The 22,334-nt window shown below is 44.2% G+C and overlaps 2 protein-coding genes and 1 long non-coding RNA gene across 9 annotated transcripts in view; 1 reads left to right on the top strand and 2 right to left on the bottom strand.

The window, feature by feature from the left end:
* Positions 1-414: 414 nt before the first annotated feature.
* Positions 415-4,356, bottom strand: ccdc126 (coiled-coil domain containing 126). Of its 2 annotated transcripts, XM_035795790.2 has the most exons (3): positions 3,796-4,356; positions 3,398-3,630; positions 415-3,046 (listed from the first exon to the last, which is right to left on the bottom strand). In XM_035795790.2, the coding sequence occupies exons 1-3, from the start codon at positions 4,019-4,021 to the stop codon at positions 2,756-2,758; spliced, it is 750 nt and encodes a 249-aa protein (XP_035651683.1). In that variant the 5' UTR covers positions 4,022-4,356; the 3' UTR covers positions 415-2,755. The 2 variants fall into 2 exon arrangements, with proteins under 2 accessions (XP_035651683.1, XP_035651684.1); XM_035795791.2 differs by having other exon boundaries at positions 415-3,630.
* A 435-nt stretch (positions 4,357-4,791) lies between these two features.
* Positions 4,792-7,074, bottom strand: LOC127909939 (uncharacterized). The gene is made up of 2 exons (XR_008073072.1): positions 6,725-7,074; positions 4,792-4,889 (listed from the first exon to the last, which is right to left on the bottom strand). It is a non-coding gene; the product is annotated as an uncharacterized LOC127909939 (long non-coding RNA).
* Positions 7,075-7,808: 734 nt separating this feature from the next.
* fam221a (family with sequence similarity 221 member A) overlaps positions 7,809-22,334 on the top strand; it is a 46,685-nt gene continuing 32,159 nt past the window's right edge. For 2 of the 6 annotated variants that reach the window (XM_052472554.1, XM_052472553.1), the window contains exons 1-7: positions 7,812-8,204; positions 8,802-8,975; positions 9,197-9,387; positions 9,550-9,756; positions 9,929-10,030; positions 10,412-10,509; positions 20,917-21,025. In XM_052472554.1, the coding sequence (XP_052328514.1) occupies positions 8,140-8,204; positions 8,802-8,975; positions 9,197-9,387; positions 9,550-9,756; positions 9,929-10,030; positions 10,412-10,509; positions 20,917-21,025 (946 nt within the window). In that variant the 5' untranslated portion in view covers positions 7,812-8,139. Of the gene's footprint in view, positions 8,205-8,801; positions 8,976-9,196; positions 9,388-9,549; positions 9,757-9,928; positions 10,031-10,411; positions 10,510-20,916; positions 21,261-22,334 lie in introns of those variants that run through there. The other 4 variants (XM_035795786.2, XM_035795787.2, XM_052472555.1 and 1 more) reach the window with 4 other exon arrangements.

The following is a 22,334-nucleotide window of genomic DNA, read 5'->3' as shown; positions in this document are numbered from 1 at the left end:
CAAAAAATATTTTGCATCTTTAAAGTGGTAGGCATGTTGTGTAATTCAAATGATACAACCCCCCCTCAAACACAATTTTAATTCCAGGTTGTAAGGCAACAAAATAGGAAAAATGCCAAGGGGGTGAATACTTTTGCAAGCCACTGTATGTAAATAAGGTATGTATTTTGTATGTGTGTAGATTGCTATGGATTTAAAATATATATTTAAGAATAAGGCTGTAACGTAACAAAATGTGGAAAAGACCTCGGTGTCTGAATACTTTCTGAAAGCACTGTACAAACATGTTAACATACAAGCATGACTCACAAATGCAAAAGGGCTAAATAACTGAAATGCATCTCACATGATGGACTGACAGGAAATATCCAGTCATTTGGCAGCAGCAAATTAACTTTAAAATCAACTAAAAAGGATCTTAAAACCAACATTTATAGACAATAATGGAAAGTCAGTCACACACAACATGGAAAGGAAAACATAAATTGCCCGCCCCATGCATTCACCAACAGGAATAATCAAGACTGGAGGGAGAAACTTCTGCTTAAATATTCAAGGGTGCGAGTGAGCAGAGTTGAGAAACTTGATGTGAGTGGCAAGAGGTCATGAGCCTTAACACTTAGACATTCATTTAAATCTTGAATCCTTAGTTGCTACATTCATTTTTGGACTTATAAATTAATGATATATAGCCATTGATTCTTGAATAATATAACTTATAAATTACTCATGAGTTTAGGTCAACTGTCGTACCCTATCAGAATCCATAATATTAGCTTGTTTTACTCCAATGTTTGTAAACAAACATGTATAGCCTCAAAACATGGTTCATACTATACTTTTGATATCATGTATGGTCAGTCCTTGCATCCATACCTCAGTCTATGAATTTGAGAGTGGTTACATTTCACCTGGCCCATCCTTTAGCGTTGTTACTAAAACAGGAGCAGACAGCTTGTTGTTTCAATTAAGGATTCTAGGTTTATCAAATGATGGAAACACCCTCCAGCCAATGCTTAAACCAATCAAATGCTTTAAATGCATGCTGGTAAGGGTAGGCAACAACACATCTGCCACGTTGACCCTCAACACGGGGGCCCCTCGGGGGTGCGTGCTTAGTCCCCTCCTGTACTCCGTATTCACCCACTACTGCGTTAACACGCACGACTTCAACACCATCATTAAGTTTGATGGACGACACACAACGGTGGTATGCCTGATCACCAATGTGACAGCCTACAGGGAGGAGGTCAGAGACCTGGCAGTCTGGTGCTAGGACAACAACCTCTTTCTCACCGTGAGCAAGGCAAAAGAGCTGATCGTGCGCCACAGGAAAAGGGGGGCCGAGAACGCCCCCATTCATATCGACAGGGTTGTAGTGGAGCGGGTTGCGAGCTTCAAGTTCCTTGGCGTCCACATCACTAAGAAACTATCATGGTCCAAACACACCAAGACAGTCGTGAAGAGGGCGCGACAATACCTATTCCCCCTCAGGAGACTGAAAAGATTTGGCATGGGTCCTCAGATCCTCAAAAAGTTCTACAGCTGCACCATCGAGACCGGAATCACCACTTAGTATGGCAACTGCTTGGTATGGCATTCCGATCATAAGGCGCTACAGAGTGTATTGCGTATGGCCCAGTACATCACTGGGGCCAAGCTTCCTGCCATCCAGGACCTCTATACCAGGCGGTGTCAGAGGAAGGCCCTAAAAATTGTCAAAGACTCCAGCCACCCTAGTCGTAGACTGTTCTCTCTGCTACCAACGGCAAGCAGTACCGGCGCACCAAGTCTCAGTCCAAAAGGCTCCTTAACAGCTTCTAACCCCAAGCCATTAGACTGCTAAACCGGACTATTTGCATTGACCCCCTTTTTTATGCTGCTGCTACTCACTGTTTTATCTATGCAGTCACTTTACCCCTACCTACATGTACATTTTACCTCAACTAACCTGAACCCCCGCACATTCACCAGTACCCCCTGTATAGCCTCTTTATTGTTCTTGTGTTACATTATTTTGTTTAAATATTTTCTTACTTAAAAAGAAAATCGGCATTGTTGGTTAAGGGCTTGATAGTAAGCATTTCACAGTAAGGTCCTATACCGGTTGTATTTGGGGCATGTGACAAATAAACTTTGATTTGAAAGATCATGTTTAAGTGTACATTTCTGTAAGGGTGGAGAATCAGGATGCAGCCAATGGTTTGTAGTAAAGGGGGTTAGGGTGTTCCATAGACAGGCAGTCCCATAAGTTAAAAGTATAAACATTGGGTTAGCCCACTATTTTTAGGTCATCCCCCAACAATCGCTGTGTAATGTGAGCTCAGACTGATATGTGGAAGAAATAGACAAGCAACTTCATCAAACTGAGACAACAAAACAGGTTGTACATTGATTGGGATAAGATGTTTTACTGGTCAGTCAGGAAAAAGTCCTGGCCCTAACCATTCGTATCTGCAAGGGGAATCAACAAGGACTAACAGTCTGGGTACTGACAAAGAGGATAGAGATGAAGTTGGAATTGATCAATTGTAACCACTTGGTAATCATCTGCTTATTGACAGTTACATTCAACTTGTTATACACCATCTAAAATCAAAGTAAAAATACATTTTTGAAGCCTTCAAGGAGAGTGCAAATAAAATTCTTTGGATTATCACTTTTATCCTTTAAAAAAAAAGTATACTGTACAACAGCTAAATAGTTTTTTATATCATATATATATATAAAACAGCTAAAAAGGGACTCTTCAAATCTACATATTAACACCAGGAGCTTCTGCAAACTCAAATACATAATTTCCAAAACTACCATGAGTGCATTGTTTAGTTGAGCAACTTCTGATATGGATGAGATTTAAAGAAGCAGCAAATTCGTAGTCGGTCTGTCCAAGGGATAAAATATCAGGGTGGCTGTGCCATTCATATTCGTCATCAGCGTCCTTGAAGACTCCACAGAGTACAAACATTTGTTCATTTCCTCTACTGTTGTTGATGCTTTGTTGCTGCCCACAGACATCCTCAAAGACAGCCGCAGTTTGTAGACCCTTTCATGAAAAAACAATTAGGGAATCTAAAATGTATGCCTAAGAGTCCATGACTGAGAGTATTAAAAAAGATGCTCAAATGTCTATGTAAAAAAATGTCAATCAACCAAGTAGTTATTGGAAAGGTACAGGCAGTCAGTCCTTTCTCAGGGTTAAGTTAGTTTTAAATTATCTAGAATACATCCTCACTCTTTTCTTCCTCCCATGAGCTAATCACTGATCTGTAAATGAATGGATAAGCGAAAGGAAAGTTACCACCTGACCATCCTTATTAGATCAGTGACTACCTAAAGAAGAAAGGATGCACTTTTTACTTGAACAAGGCCTCAATCACTACCCACACTACTATACCCCTGGGCGAGGTCTGTTGGGTGTTTGTGGAGGGAGGCGAGGTGTTTCCAGGCGGTGGTTGCCTGGCGTGTCCTGCTTGTGTAAGGCAACTGGAGCTGAGGCCAGGGAGCCTGCTGCAGGATGGGAGGAGTTAGTGGCTGAAGTGTTGGCGACTAGCTCCATCTTCCCCTCCAGCTTGACCAGGCGCGTCAGGATGTCGTCCAGCAACACTGCTATGGTCCTCTTCAGATCAGCTGTGTGTGTGTGTGTGTGTGTGTGTGTTTGTTTGTGAGAGAGAGCAAGAGAAAAAAATAAAACAATCCATTTTTGTTCAAGTAGTAAATTAGCGGTCCCTTTCATTTCCAGAGCCATAACCAGAGAAAAGTGTAGCTTCAGGGTTTCTCTAAAACAGCCCTTACCATAACCGGCCATGGAGGGGCCCTGCGGTCCTCCCAGTGTGTTCTGGTTCTCCTCGTTGAGCACCTTGACATATCGCCGGCTCAGCTCCAGGATCTGTTGGCGTAGCTCGCCACTGCTCTTGTGGCGCGGCTGCTGCACGGTGTAGCGCAGCAACATGAGCCCCCACGCCAGCCCCAAGATTATCAGCAGCCCACTCAGCTTCTGGGACATGTTTCTCCCCAGCATGGTACGGAGGCTGGACGTGGGCTGGAGATAGATGGTGGTGGGCCAGGAGAGAGGGGTAGGGGATAGAGCGTTGGGCTGGCGGATAAAGTGTGCAGCTGGGGGAACAGGGTTGGGAGTGGGGCTGGTGCTAGGTCTGGAAGTGGGTGATTTGAATGGGCAAGGGGGCTGGTGTGAGGAAAGGAAGGAGAAGGATCTAGAGGAAAAGGTGCACGGGTTTGGAGCTGGGGCTAGGACTTAGACAGGGGATAGTTCAAGCAAAATACTCTGACACAGGGTTAAGCGGGCTGGGGCTAGGACTGGGGGATATGGGGCTAGGACTGGGGGATATGGGGCTGGGGGATGTGGGGCTATTTTGGACTGGGGGATATATGGGGCTAGGGGGGGGATATGGGGCTAGGGTTTTGGACTTTTTTTGGACTGGGGGTTATACTGGGGGATATGGGGCTAGGGTTTTGGACTGGGGCTGGGGGATATGGGGCTGGGGATACAGCTAGGGTTTTGGACTGGGGGATACGGGGCTAGGGTTTTGGACTGGGGGATACGGGGCTAGGGTTTTGGACTGGGGATTTTGGACTGGGGCTGGGCTAGGGTTTTGGACTGGGGGATGTGGGGCTAGGGTTTTGGACTGGGGGATATGGGGCTGGGTTTTGGACTGATATGGGTTTTGGACTGGGGGATGTGGGGCTAGGGTTTTGGACTGGGGGATGTGGGGCGGGGCTAGGGTTTTGGACTGGGGGATATGGGGCTGGGGGATATTGGGCTGGGGTTGGCTATGGAGGAGCACGGGGAATAAAAACACTACACACACCTGGCAGTCAACCATGGGGCCCAAACACATACATAGCTGCGTCACTCAGAGACGGAGGATCTGAAGGAGAGAGACAGACAGACAGGCGAGTCATCCATGTCACGTTTCACTGTGGGGAATCCATGACACAGACACAATTAATCATGAACTTGGGCTGGGGTCAGACAGGCACAACAATGTTGTAGAACATACTTCGTTCTTCAGATAGAAAAGCATTGTGTAGAACTGACATTTCTCTTAGAAATGTAAAAATCATGAGTGAAGATGAATCATGTCAGCTTTATCATGGCTTTTATATCTACAATGTTCAGTATTGCATCATTCGGAAGGCTGTTTAGAAAGAAAAGCATGGAGTAGAACTGAAATTATGCTCTGTTGTGCAGATTAAGAATTCATTAAAGTTGCTATATAAATTATATTTTGCAAATATCCTATGTTTCTCTGCATTGTTTAAATCCCTGGCATGGATTTGGCCTATGGATTAAACAGGGCCATATTGCCTATCCCAGTAGTAGGCCTATTTTCTATCTATAAAATAATATATTTAAAAAAACATTTAATTTCACCTTTATTTAACTAGGCAAGTCAGTTAAGAATGTGTTCTTATTTACAATGACAGCCTACCCCAGCCAAACCTGGACAACACTGGGCTAATTGTGCGCTGTCCTATGGGATGTGATCCAGCCTGGATTTGAACCAGGGACTGTAGTGACACCTCTTGCTCTGAGATGCAGAGCCTTTGACCGCTGCGTCACTCAGAAGTAGTCAGTGCTATCCAGGATCCTCAGGACATCCCTACCCTAAACCATCAAGTAGGGATGTCCCAAGGATTTCACAGATCATGTTCTAATACAGACAACAATATATAGGCTACCTTCATTTTCTAACCAAGGCTGCGTAATACATGCAGGTAAAAAAAACAGAAATCAAATTATCATATTTCGCTTTTCACAGCAGCTCTGTCAATGCTTGAATTATTTCTCTGAGATCTCATGAGTGTGGGAGTGGCATACCCTATTGAGAGCAGATATGCATTGGAATAGCCATGGCATTGGCTTAGAAGCACAGAATGCTTGGAGTGTTCTTTACAAAAGTACACTATCAACTTCGGACAGTGACTTCCTGTTCCACGTATGTTAGTGTTCAAACAAAAAGGGCGTGTGCCGGGAATGATGTGATAAGATATGCTGCCCACTTCACCCAATCATCTGTCAAGCATTGTTATAGACAGCACAAGTTGGGGCAACAAATCCATCAGTTAAACATTGACCTACACAGCTGCCATCTGGGGGTTTAGGTTTGAATTTATTTTCAACAAAGAAAATAAGTGATAAACAATACAGATCAAACAAATACATAAAAACAGTGTGCAGGTGTGGTTGGAAGCCCGAGGGTTTGTATATAAAAAACAATATAGAATACATAAGTACAAATATAAAAAACGGCAGTGTCATCCTCAACTAGGCAACGCAGCAAGGTTTGGCTCAGGTTTGTGGAAGGAAAAGTTAGCTAGCTAGTGCATGACAGAACAGTTAGTGGAACACTAAGTAAGCTAGCCAATAAGACATAACTAGCTATGTTAGCAAATAAGTAATACTTTAATAGTTTCTTAAACACACATTTAAGCTTGATGGTAGCAGAGACATGTAGCGAAACTGTTAGCTAGATTTCTAGAAAACTAGCTGACTATAGGCTCTTGCAGTGCTGAGTTTGCTAGCTAGCTGCTAGACTAGCTTGTTGATAGCGTGCATGATGTAGAAATGCTAGCTAGTCTTTATAGCTTATCGAACATGATAACTTGGCCAGTAAGACATCCACAAAGTTGTCTCACACCTCGAACAGTACTTCATTGACTTGTATCAAACCCATCTAAAAGCAAACTAACGTTATATTACCTGGATTTGTTCGTTTGAATCACTAAGCTGTTCGGAACATCAGTCTGCGATCCCATTCCAAGAAGGAGAACACCGCACAAGGCAGAGACATAAATGTCACTGTCAGAAGATGCTTGATAGATAGCTAGCTAGCTCACTGCTAACACGGAATCTAATATCTCAATAATATTAAGCATTACAACTGAAATAAATGGCCTGTTCTTAAATTGAGTAGCAATGCATAATTGTTCGCATGCCTAGGCGAAATTTGTTCATAATGCAATCGGTCTCGAGCACAGTCCGTTTCCTGAGCGACGAATAGCGGTCTTCGTGTGTACTGCGTCACCGCTTTTTTTCTGTATGGATTGAAGGGAAATGTATTGCGCATAAACACAGAATATCAGAGAGTAAAAGGAAGAGAGGGGCCCAACTCGGCGGAAAATCTGTCTCCCTCCAGCAGGTGGCGGTTTTTCGTTGTTTCGCCCATCAAACAAGGAGTTAGGGGGTAAACAGAGGACAAAAGGGTGGACAATCTCGAAGAAATTCGTTTTTGTATGGAGGTCAGTGAGTTTAGAATTTGGTCAACGAAAAAAAATGTTGCTACGTGAGATTTATATGATCGATTAGAAGTTTCACACCGCTTAAGTTGTTACAAGTTACTGATATATGTAGGACACGTGACATCCCGGGCAACTTTTAGAAAAAAACACACTTTATTTTGGACTTGTCTTGAGTTGGCTATGCATATTCATGTCATGAGGCCAGCATCTCTCTCCATGGTTTACAGGTGGTTAACGTCAACAACCCTCATCGAATATTTACAATACAGAAGTTACCACCAAACCAAAGAAAGGATAGGCGGGTGCTAGACAGGCCGCCGTGCCGCTTTGTGAACAACGACTCCCTTAGGGCGGAGAGACGGTTTATAACCTTTGGTGAAATTGACCAGATACTATAGCGGCCGCTCTTAACAATGAAAATAATGGAAGAAAGTTTGGAGGAGGCAAGATCAGGTGGGACCATTCCAGCCAATGAGAGGGCAGTGACGCAGGACCACGACGGTTCCCACTAGTTACCACAGCCATAAAGTAGAAAAATATTTAAATTTCACGAAAACAAAAATGAATTCATCCTCGTGGCAATATTGGGAAAAAAACTAAAACAATAACTTACAAACATTATTTTTCTTTGCTGATTGTAATAATTTTGGAAAGGAATGAATGGATGAAATATGACCCACTGAAAGAATAAACCAAGGACAAGGTTCCCGCCCACCAGCCTAAAGCAAGGGAGAGAGAAAGGGAAGGGGGAGAATGGTGCAGATCGCTTAGCAACGTGGACGCTTGGTCCTCAACCGGATACGAGCACAGGACTTCAGTCGAAAAGCTGAAGGATTTTACAACATCTAGCTAAAACAGTATCTCAAAATTTGAGCGATGGAGAGAATATGTCTTGACAAGACTGCATCTAAGGCAGTGGACGACTATCTGGAGTACAGGAGGTTTGTCTTGCTTGCCAATGAAAATGTGTTCTAGGATTATATTCAATCTGGAGCACTTCTGAAAATTTCCTCTGTCACCTGACTGACTTTATAGGCCTATTTGCTTCGTTATGTTTGCCTTCAGACAATTTAGAAAGTGCACACATCCCTTGTATGTAGAATGTCACTAATGGCATTTTTCCTTTCCTTTCTCAGCAGATCAATCTAATGGTACTACATAGGTGGAACTGTAATTAAGTTGAAAGTATAAGCTTTGGAGTGTGAATGTCTATTTCACCATACTACTTGTGTATCAGTGTTATATTTGAGGAGGAAATGGGAAATTAATCATTTGCAGAATCAGGCTACTCTATGATCAGAACTACTGATCATGAACACCATTAACTTGGAAAAGATTTGTTGTAACTGTCACTGTTGCTCTATTCTTGTCCCATGTCTTGCTTATGCAATACTTTATTTCATATGTCTGGCAGCTGTGTTTTTGTGTTATTTTTTGTGTGTTCTTGTTTTGAACTAAATTGCAAAAGAAAATCCTTTAAAAAAAAAGTTGACTTCTAATCATACCCCTGTGCTGTGGCACCTGTTGTTGTGTGTCAGGATCGTGGGTGAAGACGATGGCGACAGACTATTCTCCCCAGAGGAATATGAAGAGTACAAGAGAGCAGTGTTTCCCCAGAGACTACACAACAGGCTGTATGTGAGCTTTGGAGTGCCAGGGGGAATAGACTGTAAACTCATCGGCCCAGAGACACCTTGCTTCTGCACACACAGGTACGCTTTAGCAACCTCCTCCATCGCTAATACAACACTGTGATTAGTTCATTAGTTGTGTGCCTCCAAAATGGAAGTGCACTATGACCTCTGCAAAGTGGTCTGAACCTTTATGGCTGAGGAGGAAGCATGGTTTCCCAGGAACTGCATGGTCACTGATTCAAGCATCACTCCAGCTATCCTTCTTATTCGCTACACTTGTCTTGGTTGAATCCCTCTAGGTACAAACAGCATCAGACAGACTTTGAGGAGGTTCCTTCGGAGCGCCCGATAGCACTACCATGCCGAGTTCAAGGGTGTCAGTGTTTGGCCTTTCAGTACGTGCACCTGAACGGGTCGCAGCCTGTACGTTGCAGGTGCAAACACTCTGCCTACGACCACAGTGAGACCTCAGAACACCTCTGTGGGAAATGTGAGTCTCAGTTGTCCCCTCGCTTAAGCACTGAGGTATTGTTATAATACTCCTTCTATACTCCCTGACTTCCAATTTGTTGTGTTGAAAGTAGTGTCAGTGTTGTATAGGGTATGGTTGAGGCCACATTGACCTACCTCCCTATTTACTCTCTGTCCTCAGGCTCATCCTGCTCTGGGTTCCAGAGCCCCTACAGCTGTGGGTGTGGCCAGCCTAGCTTCGCCCACCAGACGCTGGTGGAGACGAAGGCAGAACGGGAGGCCCGGGGTTGTCCGGTGGGCAGAGACGTTCCATACGCAGCCATGGGGGGTCTGACAGGGTTCAGCTCCCTGGCTGACGGGTACCTGAGACTGGACGATAGCGGGGCAGGTGAGACCTCCAGGCTGCATCACAGACTCATCACAGACTCACTGACAAGAGACAGCCACAAGATGAATTACAGCAAAGGCATCCCAGTCATTCTAATGAGTCTAATTTCAGCCTTTAGATATGAGATATCTAATTGTTACCCATGACCTTGTGCATGCGTGTGCCTGCGTAGGTGCCCCTCACCTGTCTGTTCTGTTGTCTCAACAACCAAGAGCTTTCCAGGAGCATGTGTTTGAGAAAGCCTCAGGACCAGCAGCAGCCTCCGGACATACAGGTCAGAACCCAACCAAGCTATAGGAGGCTTTGGGGGGCATAATTATGACTGTGCTTTGAAGTCTAGCCTGGGAAGCACATGCTTGTCACATACAATCTTTGGAAGGGTGGCCAGGAGAGACTATGAAATGCCTAATCTGAGTATAAATGAGGATGCAATTTATCCTGTAGGTCAGCATTTCACAAACTTGGTCCTGCCCCCCCGAGTTGCCCTAGTACTACACAGCTGATTCAAATAATCCATGCCTGAGTATGAGGTGGCTATTTTAATCAGCTGTGTAGTGCTAGGGGGAAAACCTGAAGCGGAAATCCTAAACAGAGATGATATTTGTCTCATAATAGATGTATTGCGTTAATTGAATAGTTTCCCTCTGATATGTAGAGGAGAGTTCAGTGACGTCCGTGACCAGGGCTCTGTCTGACCTCAGCACCAGAGAGGAAGAAGACATGGCGTACTTGGAGAGACGCTACCAGGACAGGGTGAGGAGGACAGTTCTCTAACGAAACACTGGAGGCCAGCAAAGAGCAGTAGAAACAGAATTGTACAGATGAAAAATAAGTGAGATCAAGGAAGCAAGAGCGACACATACTGTGCCTTCAGAAAGTATTCATACACCTTGACTTATTCCACATTTCGTTGTATTACAGCTTGAATTCAAAATTGATTAAATATATTTTTTCTCTGACCCATCTACAAACAATAGCCCCGTAATGACAAAATGAAAACATGTTTTTAGAAACTGTTGCAAATGTATTGAAAATGAAATACAGAAGTATTTTGTATTTATTAAGGATCCCCTTTTAGTTGCTGCCAAGGCAGCAGCTACTCTTCATGGGGTCCAGCAACATTAAGACAGTTATTAAGACAGTTATATCCAATTTAAAATATTATATGACATTTCATAACACTTTTCACAACACATTAAGTATGTTCCCTCAGACCACTACTCTACTACCACATATCTACAATACAAAATCCATGTGTACGTGCAGGGGCGGGCTGAAACAATAATTCAGGCTGGGAATTTGACTCCATCCCAGGCCAACCTGTTCACGCAAACCACCAGACCGCTAATTTTGTAGGCTAAACCCTATTTGTTGATGTAACGGGTACGAAACACCATATGTGTACTTGGTTTAGGAGACTCTCCTGTCAGCAATGCAGAGAAGCCCCTGTAATGTCCCTGCATATTAGCTGCTCCGTCTGTTGCATTACCAACACACTGTTTGATATATATATCCATCTTCTCAAGAGTCTGTTTCACAAGGTCCACAAAGTACTATCTAGTCGATGAATCACAGTCAATGACCGCAATGAGTCTCTCGTGGACAACATCAGTGACATATCGCAGAACTACTGCACACTGGTCTTTGGATGTTAAATCCTGTGTTGTGCCCATTTGTATTGAGAACATCCCTGCTTTTCTCACTTCAACAGCAACTGTCTGCTGAATCAACATTCTGATGACTTCAATTACTTTATTTGCTGTTGTTTTGGACATCATAGTTACCAAGGACCCTCTTCCTTTACTTCCCATCTGCTTCTAGCTCTACTCAATGCTCCACCAACATGCTATTGTAGGCAGACATCATATTTGCTTAGAAACAATATAAGCTCAAGAAACTTGCCATGATTGACAGCCATGTTTTCCATGTTATATGCAGCTTTGTGTCTGTGTCCTCTGTAGCTAAGCCCACATTTACCAATAACTTTAACGACATCAATCACACGTTCCATGACCTGCCTCCTCTTTCTGACCTGGTCTAGTTGAACTGACATTTGCTTATCACTCAGAAGGGTACAGATGTCTGCTTTGCTGGCTCTGATGAAAAAGGCTTCTGCACTTTCTCTATGGGTCTTGCTTCTCTCATGTTCCTGTACTCTCTGATGGGCATGTTTCCCAGCCTGCATGCCTCCTTTGACAAATGCACTATCACTGGCTGAAGGATTTGCAAATGCAAGACATACTGAGCAGAACAAGGAGGGAGTTACTTCATTGTATATCAGCCATTTTCTCTTTGTGCCATCTTTGGAGTGGAATACATTGGGAATTACTGTGCGCACTAACAGCGTTTCAATTGGTGACATCACTCGCTCTGAGACCTTGAAGTAGTTTTTCCCCTTGCTCTGCAAGGGACGATTTTGTGGAGCGATTGGTAACGATACTTTGTGGGGGGTAGTTCTTGATATGTGCAGAACCAGTCCCTGGTTCGAGCCCAGGTAGGGGCGAGGAGAAGGATGGAAGCAAAACTGTTACATCAACACATCTTACAAAAACAAGTAGTGATGAAGTCAATCTCTCCTCCACTTTGAGCAATGGGAGATTTACATGCATATTATTAATGTTAGTGCTCCATGTACATGGAGGGGCCTGCCGTGCGGCCCCCTTTCTGAGCCAATTGTCATTTTCCGAGGTCCCTTTTCATGGCACCTGACCACACGACTGAACAGTAGTCCAGGTGCAACAAACCTAGGGCCTGTAGAAACTGCTTTGTTGATAGTGTTGTTAAGAAGGTAGAGCAGACCTTTATTATGGACAGACTTCTACCCATTTTAGCTACTATTGTAGTTTTGACCATGACAGTTTACAATCCAGAGTTACTCCAAGCAGTTTAGTCACCTCAACATTCTCAATTTCATGCTATTTTTTTAATGCTTAACATGCTCAACATGCTCAATTCACTTAAAGCCAGTGGCATGTCATTAGTAAAACACATTTTTAAGTAAGGGGCCGAGACAGCTGCCTTAAGGAATTCCTGATTCTACCTGGATTATGTTGGAGAGGTTTACATTAAAGAACACCCTTTGTGTTCTGTTAGCCCGGTAACTCTTTATCCACAATATAGCAGGGGGTGTAAAGCCATAACACGTATGTTTTTCCAGCAGCAGACTATGATCGATAATGTCAAAAGCCTCACTGAAGTCTAACAAAACAGCTCCCACAATCTTTGTATCATCAATTTCTCTCAATCAATTCTCAATCATCAGTCATTTGTGTAAGTGCCGTTCTTTTTATCTTTCCCTATGTCGTGACATTGTATTGGTTAATGTGACGACTTGCTGATCGAATGATTACAAGTTTTTAATTACGTGATTAACTGAATCAAGCAATTATTAACTCAAAGAATATCAGAATATTGATTTTACAACAGCCGCTAATTAACCAGTTTCCTCTATCAGTCTCACAATCTGATCGTCGTATAGCCCTCGAATCTGCACGGACCCGGGTCCTACTAATTTTTTTTTAAAAATTTTACCTTTATTTAACCAGTCAACATATTCTTATTCATATTCATATTCTTATTTTCAATGACGGCCTGTGGGTTAACTGCCTGTTCAGGGGCAGAACGACAGATTTGTACCTTGTCAGCTCGAGGGTTTGAACTCGCAACCTTCCGGTTACTAGTCCAACGCTCTAACCACTAGGCTACGCTGCCGCCCCTGAATTCGTACCACACCAATCTTAATTGAATATTTATTTACTAAAAAGCTCAAATGATGATAAAAGATAGACAAAACACATTATAGGCTATTGATTAGAACTTAGTATAACGGGCCAACATACTATGGTGCGTGTTACCCGCAATGGGAATTTCAAAAGAGAGAGAAAAAGAAGTACACAAGAGAAATATACATTTGGGTGAATTTGTCAGCTATGCTATTCTAACCCTAGCCATGCCTCAAACTGCCGCTCTTATGGGTCAGAATATAATGAAGTAATTACGTGGGGGGTGATCTCCGGGGATTCTCGGTGTGGACCGTTCCATTGTTCGATGACGCACTTCTCCTGCGCACCTCGTTGCTTGTCCTCCCGGTGTCACTGTCCCTTTTGGCTTAGGAGTCTGTTCCCTCACCCCTTTCTCTGGAAGGGGTCTTCTGAGGACAGACAGCTCTGTAGTTCAGAGCTCACAGCATAGGAATGAAACCCTTTAGATACCATGATTCGATGGGAGATGGAGGCTAGGCGGTTCGACTTGAATTCACCCGCTTAGACACTGCTACTCTCCATAGCTTGGGTAGAAAAGGATTTCTTTGTCCTCAAACTTGCGTTGCGTTCTGGGTTGGTTGACTTTTTCAGACCCTGCTGCAGCTGGGGTCACGTAGTCTTGTCGTAGATTCTATACTCACAGGTTTTATACCATTGGGTCAGAAGTGGGCGTAACTGCATTTAGGGCAATTCTCTGGGCGTACCAAGTTAATGAGGCAAGGCTAGATTTTCTCAAATCCCATTTTAGACAACTAACTTAACATTTCATCTTCCCCAAAACATTTGGATATTTTCCATACAACGTACAATGTGTAAACATCCAACATATATTGGGAAAACCCTTCACATTACAATGTTTTCGTAATAACGTAATCTATTAACCTTTAATAACAGAACAAAAATGGCATACATTTTCATAGTCCACCTATCGTCATGACCACCAAATGACATATATTTTCATAGTCCACCTATCGTCATGACCACCATTGTGGCTGACGGAAACCATTGTTCCAAAGTCCCTTTATTTCATGTTTAATGTTCTGAAGCTGGTTCTCCATAGTGACAGGACAAAGGAATTTGTCTGTGGCCTGAGATTTACCAGGGGCGTGAGGGGCAATAAAACCACGTCTTCAGACCCAGAGCTCTCCTCCTCTGTTGTGGTTGAGAGATAATCTGTAGGGTTGTGGTCTCCTGTAACCTGACCTGATCAAGACAGTCATGACACCTATAAGTGTCCTGAAAGTCTGTTGTCCATTTTTTTTACAGTAAAATAGCAATATAATTTTTTTTCTGAAAGTTTACTAAGGGCAGGTTAAAGGTTGATTGATTGGTCTGCTATTTGAGCCAGTAAAGGGGACTTTACTATTCTTGGATGTGCAGTGTCAGCGTTTGTTGCTGGCATGTCATGCTTAAATTTGCATCTTGTCAATGAAAAAACATTTAAGTAATTGGCAATATCAGTGGGTTTTGTGATGAATGAGCCATCTGATTCAATGAATGATGAAGCTGAGTTAGTCTTTTTCCCTAAAATGTCATTTAAAGTGCCCCAACGCTTTTTTACGATAATTATTTCTATAATTTATCTTTGTTTCATACTATAGTTTGTACTATAGTTTGTACTACTTATTTTAATTTTAAAAAAAAATATTTTTATTTTACCCCCTTTTCTCCCCAATTTCGTGGTACCCAATTGTTAGTAGTTACTATCTTGTCTCATCGCTACAACTCCCGTACGGGCTCGGGAGAGACGAAGGTTGAAAGCCATGCGTCCCCTGAAACACAACCCAACAAAGCAGCACTGCTTCTTAACACAGCGCGCATATGTGTCGGAGGAAACACTGTGCACCTAGCGACCTGGTTCGTGTGCATTGCGCCCGGCCCGCCACAGGAGTCGCTAGTGCGCGATGAGACAAGGATATCCCTACCGGCCAAACCCTCCCTAACCCGGACGACGCTAGGTCAATTGTGTGTCGCCCCACGGACCTCCCGGTCGCGGCCAACCATACCATTTTTCAATTCTTCATCAATCAATGAGGATTTAAGTTATGCAGTCATTTTTTTATGGGTACATGCTTATTAGTAACTGGAATAAGCACTTTCATAAATATGTCAAGTGCAGTGTCTGGTTTCTTTACATCAACAACATAGGAATCACTACAAAACGTATTGTATGACCTCTTATACACTATATTAGGCCCAGCCTTTGGAACTTTGGTTTTCCTATATATGGCTACTATATTGTGAGCACTACATCCGATGGATTTGGATACTGCTTTGAAGCTAATTTCTGCTGCATTAGTAAAGATGTGATTAATACATGTTGATAATTTCATTCCTGTGATGTTTGTAACTACCCTGGTAGGTTGACTGATAACCTGAGCCAGGTTGCAGCCACTGGTTACAGTTTGAAGCTTTTTCTTGAGTGGGCATCTTGATGAAAGCAGGTCAATATTTAAATCACCCAGAAAATATAGCTCTCTGTTGATAACACATACATTATCAAGCATTTCACACGTTATCCAGATACGGACTGTTAGCACTTGGTCGCGGACGAGGATGTCTTGCTCCCAGACAGACTAAACAACTTCGTTGCTCGTTTGGAGGACAATACAGTGCCACTGACACGGCCCGCTACCAAAACCTGCGGACTCTCCTTCACTGCAGCCGACGTGAGTAAAAGATTTAAACGTGTTAACCCTCGCAAGGTTGCAGGCCCAGACGGCATCCGCAGCCGCATCCTCAGAGCATGCGCAGACCAGCTGACTGGTGTGTTTTACGGACATATTCAATCAATCCTTATCCCAGTCTGCTGTTCCCACATGCTTCAAGAGGGCCACCATTGTTCCTGTTACCAAGAAAGCTAAGGTAACTGAGCTAAACAACTACTGCCCCATAGCACTCACTTCCGTCATCATGAAGTGCTTTGAGAGATTAGTCAAGGACCATATCACCTCCACCCTACCTGACACCCTAGACCCACTCCAATTTGCTTACCGCCACAATAGGTCCACAGACGACGCAATCGCAACCACACTGCACACTGTCCTAACCCATCTGGACAAGAGGAATACCTATGTGAGAATGCTGTTCATCGACTACAGCTCAGCATTTAACACCATAGTACCCTCCAAACTCGTCATCAAGCTCGAGACCCTGGGTCTCGACCCCGCCCTGTGCAACTGGGTACTGGACTTCCTGACAAGCCGCCCCCGGGTGGTGAGGGTAGGTAACAACATCTCCACCCCGCTGATCCTCAATACTGGGGCCCCAAAAGGGGGTGTTCTGAGCCCTCTCCTGTACTCCCTGTTCACTCATGACTGCGTGGCCACGCACGCCTCCAACTCAATCATCAAGATTGCAGACGACACTACAGTGGTAGGCTTGATTACCAACAAACAACGAGACGGCCTACAGGGAGGAGCTGAGGGCCCTCGGAGTGTGGTGTCAGGAAAATAACCTTACCCAACGTCAACAAAACAAAGGAGATGATCGTGGACTTCAGGAGAGAGCAGAGGGAGCACCCCATATCCACATCGACGGGAGAGTAGTGGAGAGGGTAGAAAGTTTTAAGTTCCTCGGCGTACACATCACGGACAAACTGAGTTGGTCCACTCACACAGACAGCATGGTGAAGAAGGCGCAGCAGCGCCTCTTCAACCTTGGGGGGGCGTTAGAAATTCGACTTGTCACCAAAAGCACTCACAAACTTTTACAGATGCACAATCGAGAGCATCCTGTCGGGTTGTATCACCGCCTGGTACGGCAACTGCTCCCCCCACAACCGTAAGGCTCTCCAGAGGGTAGTGAGATCTGCACAACGCATCACCGGGGGAAAACTACCTGCCCTCCAGAACACCTACACCACCCGATGTCACAGGAAGGCCATAAAGATCATCAAGGACAACAACCACCCGAGCCTCTGCCTGTTCACCCCGCTATCATCCAGAAGGCGAGGTCAGTACAGGTGCATCAAAGCAGGGACCGAGAGACTGAAAAACAGCTTCTATCTCAAGGCCATCAGACTGTTAAACAGCCACCACTAACATTGAGGGGCTGCTGCCATACATGTAAAAATGTTTTATCACTAGCCACTTTAAACAATGCCACTATAATGTTTACATACCCTACTCGATACCATCTACTGCATCTTGCCTATGCCGTTCTGTACCATCACTCATTCATATATCTTTACGTACATATTCTTCATCCCTTTACACGTGTATAAGGTAGCTGTTGTGATATTGTTAGGTTAGATTACTCGTTGGTTATTACTGCATTGTCGGAAGTAGAAGCACAAGCATTTCACTACACTCGCATTAACAACTGCTAACCATGTGTATGTGGAATTAAATTGAGTGCATATACAGTTGAAGTCGGAAGTTTACAAACACCTTAGCCAAATACATTTAAACCCAGTTTTTCATAATTCCAGACATTTAATCCGAGTAAAAAGTCCCTGTGTTAGGTCAGTTAGGATCACCACTTTATTTGAAGAATGTGAAATGTCAGAATAATAGAGAGAATGATTTATTTCAGCTTTATTTTCTTTCATCAGAAGTTTAAATAAGCTCAATTAGTATTTGCTAGGATTGCCTTTTAATTGTTTAACTTGGGTAAAATGTTTCGGGTAGCCTTCCACAAGCTTCCCTCAATAAGTTGGGTGAATTTTGGCCCATTCCTCCTGACAGAGCTGGTGTAACTGAGTCAGGTTTGTAGGCCTCCTTGCTCGCACACACTTTTTCAGCTCTGCCTACAAATTTTCTATAGGATTGAGGTCAGGGTCCAGGTTTTGCAGCTCTTTCAGAACATCTGCTATCTGGATTTGGGTAAAGGAGAACCTGGAGAGGCTTGGGTGAGGAGCTACGGGGGGGGGCAATCATTAGAGAAATGACCGCGGCAGCTTTCCAATCTTTGGGAATCTCAGACGATACAAAAGAGAGGTTGAACAGGCTAGTAATAGGGGTTGCAACAATTTCGGCAGATAATTTAAGAAAGAGAGGGTCCAGATTGTCTAGCCTGGATGATTTGTAGGGGTCCAGATTTTGCAGCTCTTTCAGAACATCAGCTATCTGGATATGGGTGAAGGAGAAATGGTGGGGGCTTGGGCGGGTTGCTGTGGAGGGTGCCGGGCAGTTGACCGGGGTAGGGGTAGCCAGGTGGAAAGCATGGCCAGCCATAGAGAAATGCTTATTGAAATTCTCAATTATATTGGATTTGTCGGTTGTAACAGTGTTTCCTAGCCTCAGAGCAGTGGGCAGCTGGGAGAAGGTGCTCTTATTCTCCATGGACTTTACAGTGTCCCAGAACTTTTTTGAGTTTGTACTGAAGGATGCAAATTTCTGTTTAAAAAAGCTAGCCTTAGCTTTCCTAACTGCCTGTGTATATTGGTTCCTAACTTCCCTGAAAAGTTGCATATCACGGGGGCTATTCGATGCTAATGCAGAACGCCACAGGATGTTTTTTTGTGCTGGTCAAGGGCAGACCGGTCTGGAGTGAACCAAGGGCTATATCTATTCCTGGTTCTACATTTTTTGAACGGGGCATGCCTATTTAAGATGGTGACGAAGGCACTTTTAAAGAATAACCAGGCGGATGAGGGGTGGTCGTTTGCTCGCAGACCCATTACGGATGCAGGCAATGAGGCAGTGATCGCTGAGATCTTGGTTGAAAACAGCAGAGGTGTATTTGGAGGGTGAGTTAGTTAGGATGATATCTATGAGGGTGCCCGTGTTTAGGGATTTGGGGTTATATCTGGTGGGTTCATTGTGGCTAGGCCCCAAGTTGTGTGAGATTGAGGGCATCAAGCTTAGATTGTAGGATGGCCAGGGTGTTAAAAGCATGTCCCAGTTTAGGTCACCTAGCAGCACGAGCTCAGAAGATAGATGGGGGGCAATCAATCAAACCACCCTCAGCTGGGGGCAGAGGGAGGTCTATAGCAAGCGGCAACGGTGAGAGACTTGTGTCTGGAAAGGTACATTTTTAGAAGTAGAAGCTCAAATTGTTTGGGTACAGACCTGGATAGTAAGACAACCTGCAGAGTTCAATCTTTGCAGTAAATTGCAACACCGCCCCCTTTGGCAGTTCTATCTTGTCGGAAAATGTTATAGTTAGGAATGGAAATTTCAAGGTTTTTGGTGGTCTTCCTAAGCCAGGATTCAGACACGGCTAGGACATCCGGATTGGTGGAGTGTGCTAGGGCAGTGAATAAAACAAACTTAGGGAGGAGGCTTCTAATGTTAACATGCATGAAACCAAGGCTTTTATGGTTGCAGAAGTCAACAAATGAGAGAGCCTGGGGGATGGGAGTGGGGGTAGACACTGCAGGGCCTGGATTAACCTCTACATCATCAACTATAAGCACTGTTATTGTGAAGTGGAAACATCTAGGAGCACCAACGACTCAGCCACGAAGTGGTAGGCCACACAAGCTCACGTAACAGGGCCACCAAGTGCTGAAGCGCGTAGGGCTAAAAATCGTCTGTCCCCGGTTACAGCACTCACTACAGAGTTCCAAACTTCTTCTGGAAGCAAAGTCAGCACAAGAACTGTTCGTCATGAGATTCATGAAATGGGTTTCCATGGCCGAGCAGCAGCACACAAGCCTAAGATCACCATGCGCAATGCAAAGCTTCATCTGGAGTAGTGTAAAACTCGTGGACTTTGGAGAAGTGGAAACGCCTTCTCCGGAGTGATGACTCAAGCTTCACCGTCTGGCAGTCTGATGGACGATTCTGGATTTGGCGGATGCCAGGAGAACACTACCTTTCCAATGCATAGTGCCAAATGTTTGATGGAGGAGGAATAATGGTCAGGGGCTGTTATTCAGTTTGGGCTAGGCCCCTTAGTTCCGGTAAAGGGAAATCTTAATGCTACAGCATACAATGACATTCTAGACAATTATATTTTGTGGTCACAGTTTGGGGAAGGCCCTTTCCTATTTTAGCTTGACAATGCCCCTGTGCACAAAGCGAGGTCCATACAGAATGGTTTGTTGAGATCATTGTGGAAGAACTTTACTGGCCTGCACAGAGCCCTGACCTCGACCCTATTGAACATCTTTGGGATGAATTGGAACACCGACTGTGAGCCAGGCCTAATCCCCCAACATCAGTGTCCGACCTCACTAATACTCTTGAGGCTGAATGTAAACAAGTCCCCACAGGAATGTTCCAACATCTAGTGAAGATATTCCCAGAAGAGTGGAGGCTGTTATAGCAGCAAAGGGGGGACCGACTCCATATTAATGCCCATGATTTTGGAATGAATGTTCGATGAGCAGGTGTCCACATACTTTGTAGTGTATATTTATGTGTGAATGTGGTACTCAAATGAGCATGTGACATGACATGTAAATGAATGACTGGAAACCTGAATGCCATAATCATAGTTTCTGTTTCAGATGAAGGCTGAGAAAATGGCAGTCAAACAGAAGGCATCATCATCAAGAGGAAGACCATCCACCAAACCAGCCAGCCTACCATCCACCAAACCAACCACCTCCCTATGCAGTAAGCAACCTACCAAACAGCCTACCAAATAATTGACCAAACTGGAGAAGAGGACAAACAGTTAGCTAACACACTTAGTTTAATGAGGTATTCCACTCCACACAGATAATGATATAATTGCACTATGGATAATAGATAATCAAACAGTCTCACCTGGGGAAATGATCATTAGATCATAAACATCAAGGCTTTTGTGTTGTTTCCAAGATCAATTGACAATAAATGTTCAAATCCATGTTGATTCTTTAACCACCTTCCACTCGGACCTCATTCTCAGGGTTTCTTTTGTTTTAACGTGTTGATAGTTTCACCTCACTAAATAACACTGGTTCTACCTGCACTGTACCATTCAAAACAGGATATGGAAAATGCGTTCATTTTTTTGACCAGGGCCTATGGGGATCCATAGGGGCCTATGGGCTCTTGTCAAAAGTAGTGCACTATATAGGGAATAGGGTGCCATTTGGGACGTAGGCCTTGGAATATTGATTTGCTCCGTCCTTAGGACGTTTCTAAACTCAGAAAAAAAAGAAACGTCCTCTCAATCCGATGATGCTGTGACACACCGCCCCAGAAAATGACAGACCCTCCACCTCCAAATCGATCTCACTCCAGAGTACAGGCCTCGGTGTAACGCTCATTCCTTTGACGATAAACACAAATCTGACCATCACCCCTGGTGAGACAAAACCGCGACTCGTCAGTGAAGATCACTTTTTGTCAGTCCTGTCTGGTCCAGCGACGGTGGGTTTGTGCCCATAGACGACGTTGTTGCCGGTGAGGTCTGGAGAGGACCTGCCTTACAACAGGCCTACAAGCCCTCAGTCCAGCCTCTCTCAGCCTATTGAGGACAGTCTGAGCACCGATGGAGGGATTGTGTGTTTCTGGTGTAACTCAGGCAGTTGTTGTTACCACCCTGTACCTGTTCCGCAGGTGTGATGTTTGGATGTACCGATCCTGTGCAGGTGTTGTTACATGTGGTCTGCCACTGCGAGGACGATCAGCTCTCCGTCCTGTCTCCCTATAGCGCTGTCTTAGGCGTCTCACAGTACGGACATTGCAATTTATTTCCCTGGCCACATCTGCAGTCCTCACGCATCCTTGAAGCATGCCTAAGGCATCTTCGCGCAGATGAGCAGGGACCCTGGGCATCTTTCTTTTGGTGTTTTTCAGAGTCAGTAGAAAGGCCTCTTTAGTGTCCTAAGTTGTCATAACTGTGACCTTAATTGCCTACCGTCTGTAAGCTGTTAGTGTCTTAACGACCGTTCCACTGGTGCATGTTCATTAATTGTTTATGGTTCATTGAACA

The sequence above is a fragment of the Oncorhynchus keta genome, chromosome 20 (assembly GCF_023373465.1).
Source record: "Oncorhynchus keta strain PuntledgeMale-10-30-2019 chromosome 20, Oket_V2, whole genome shotgun sequence".
Taxonomy (NCBI): domain Eukaryota; kingdom Metazoa; phylum Chordata; class Actinopteri; order Salmoniformes; family Salmonidae; genus Oncorhynchus; species Oncorhynchus keta.
This window is presented reverse-complemented; position numbering and strand designations above follow the sequence as displayed.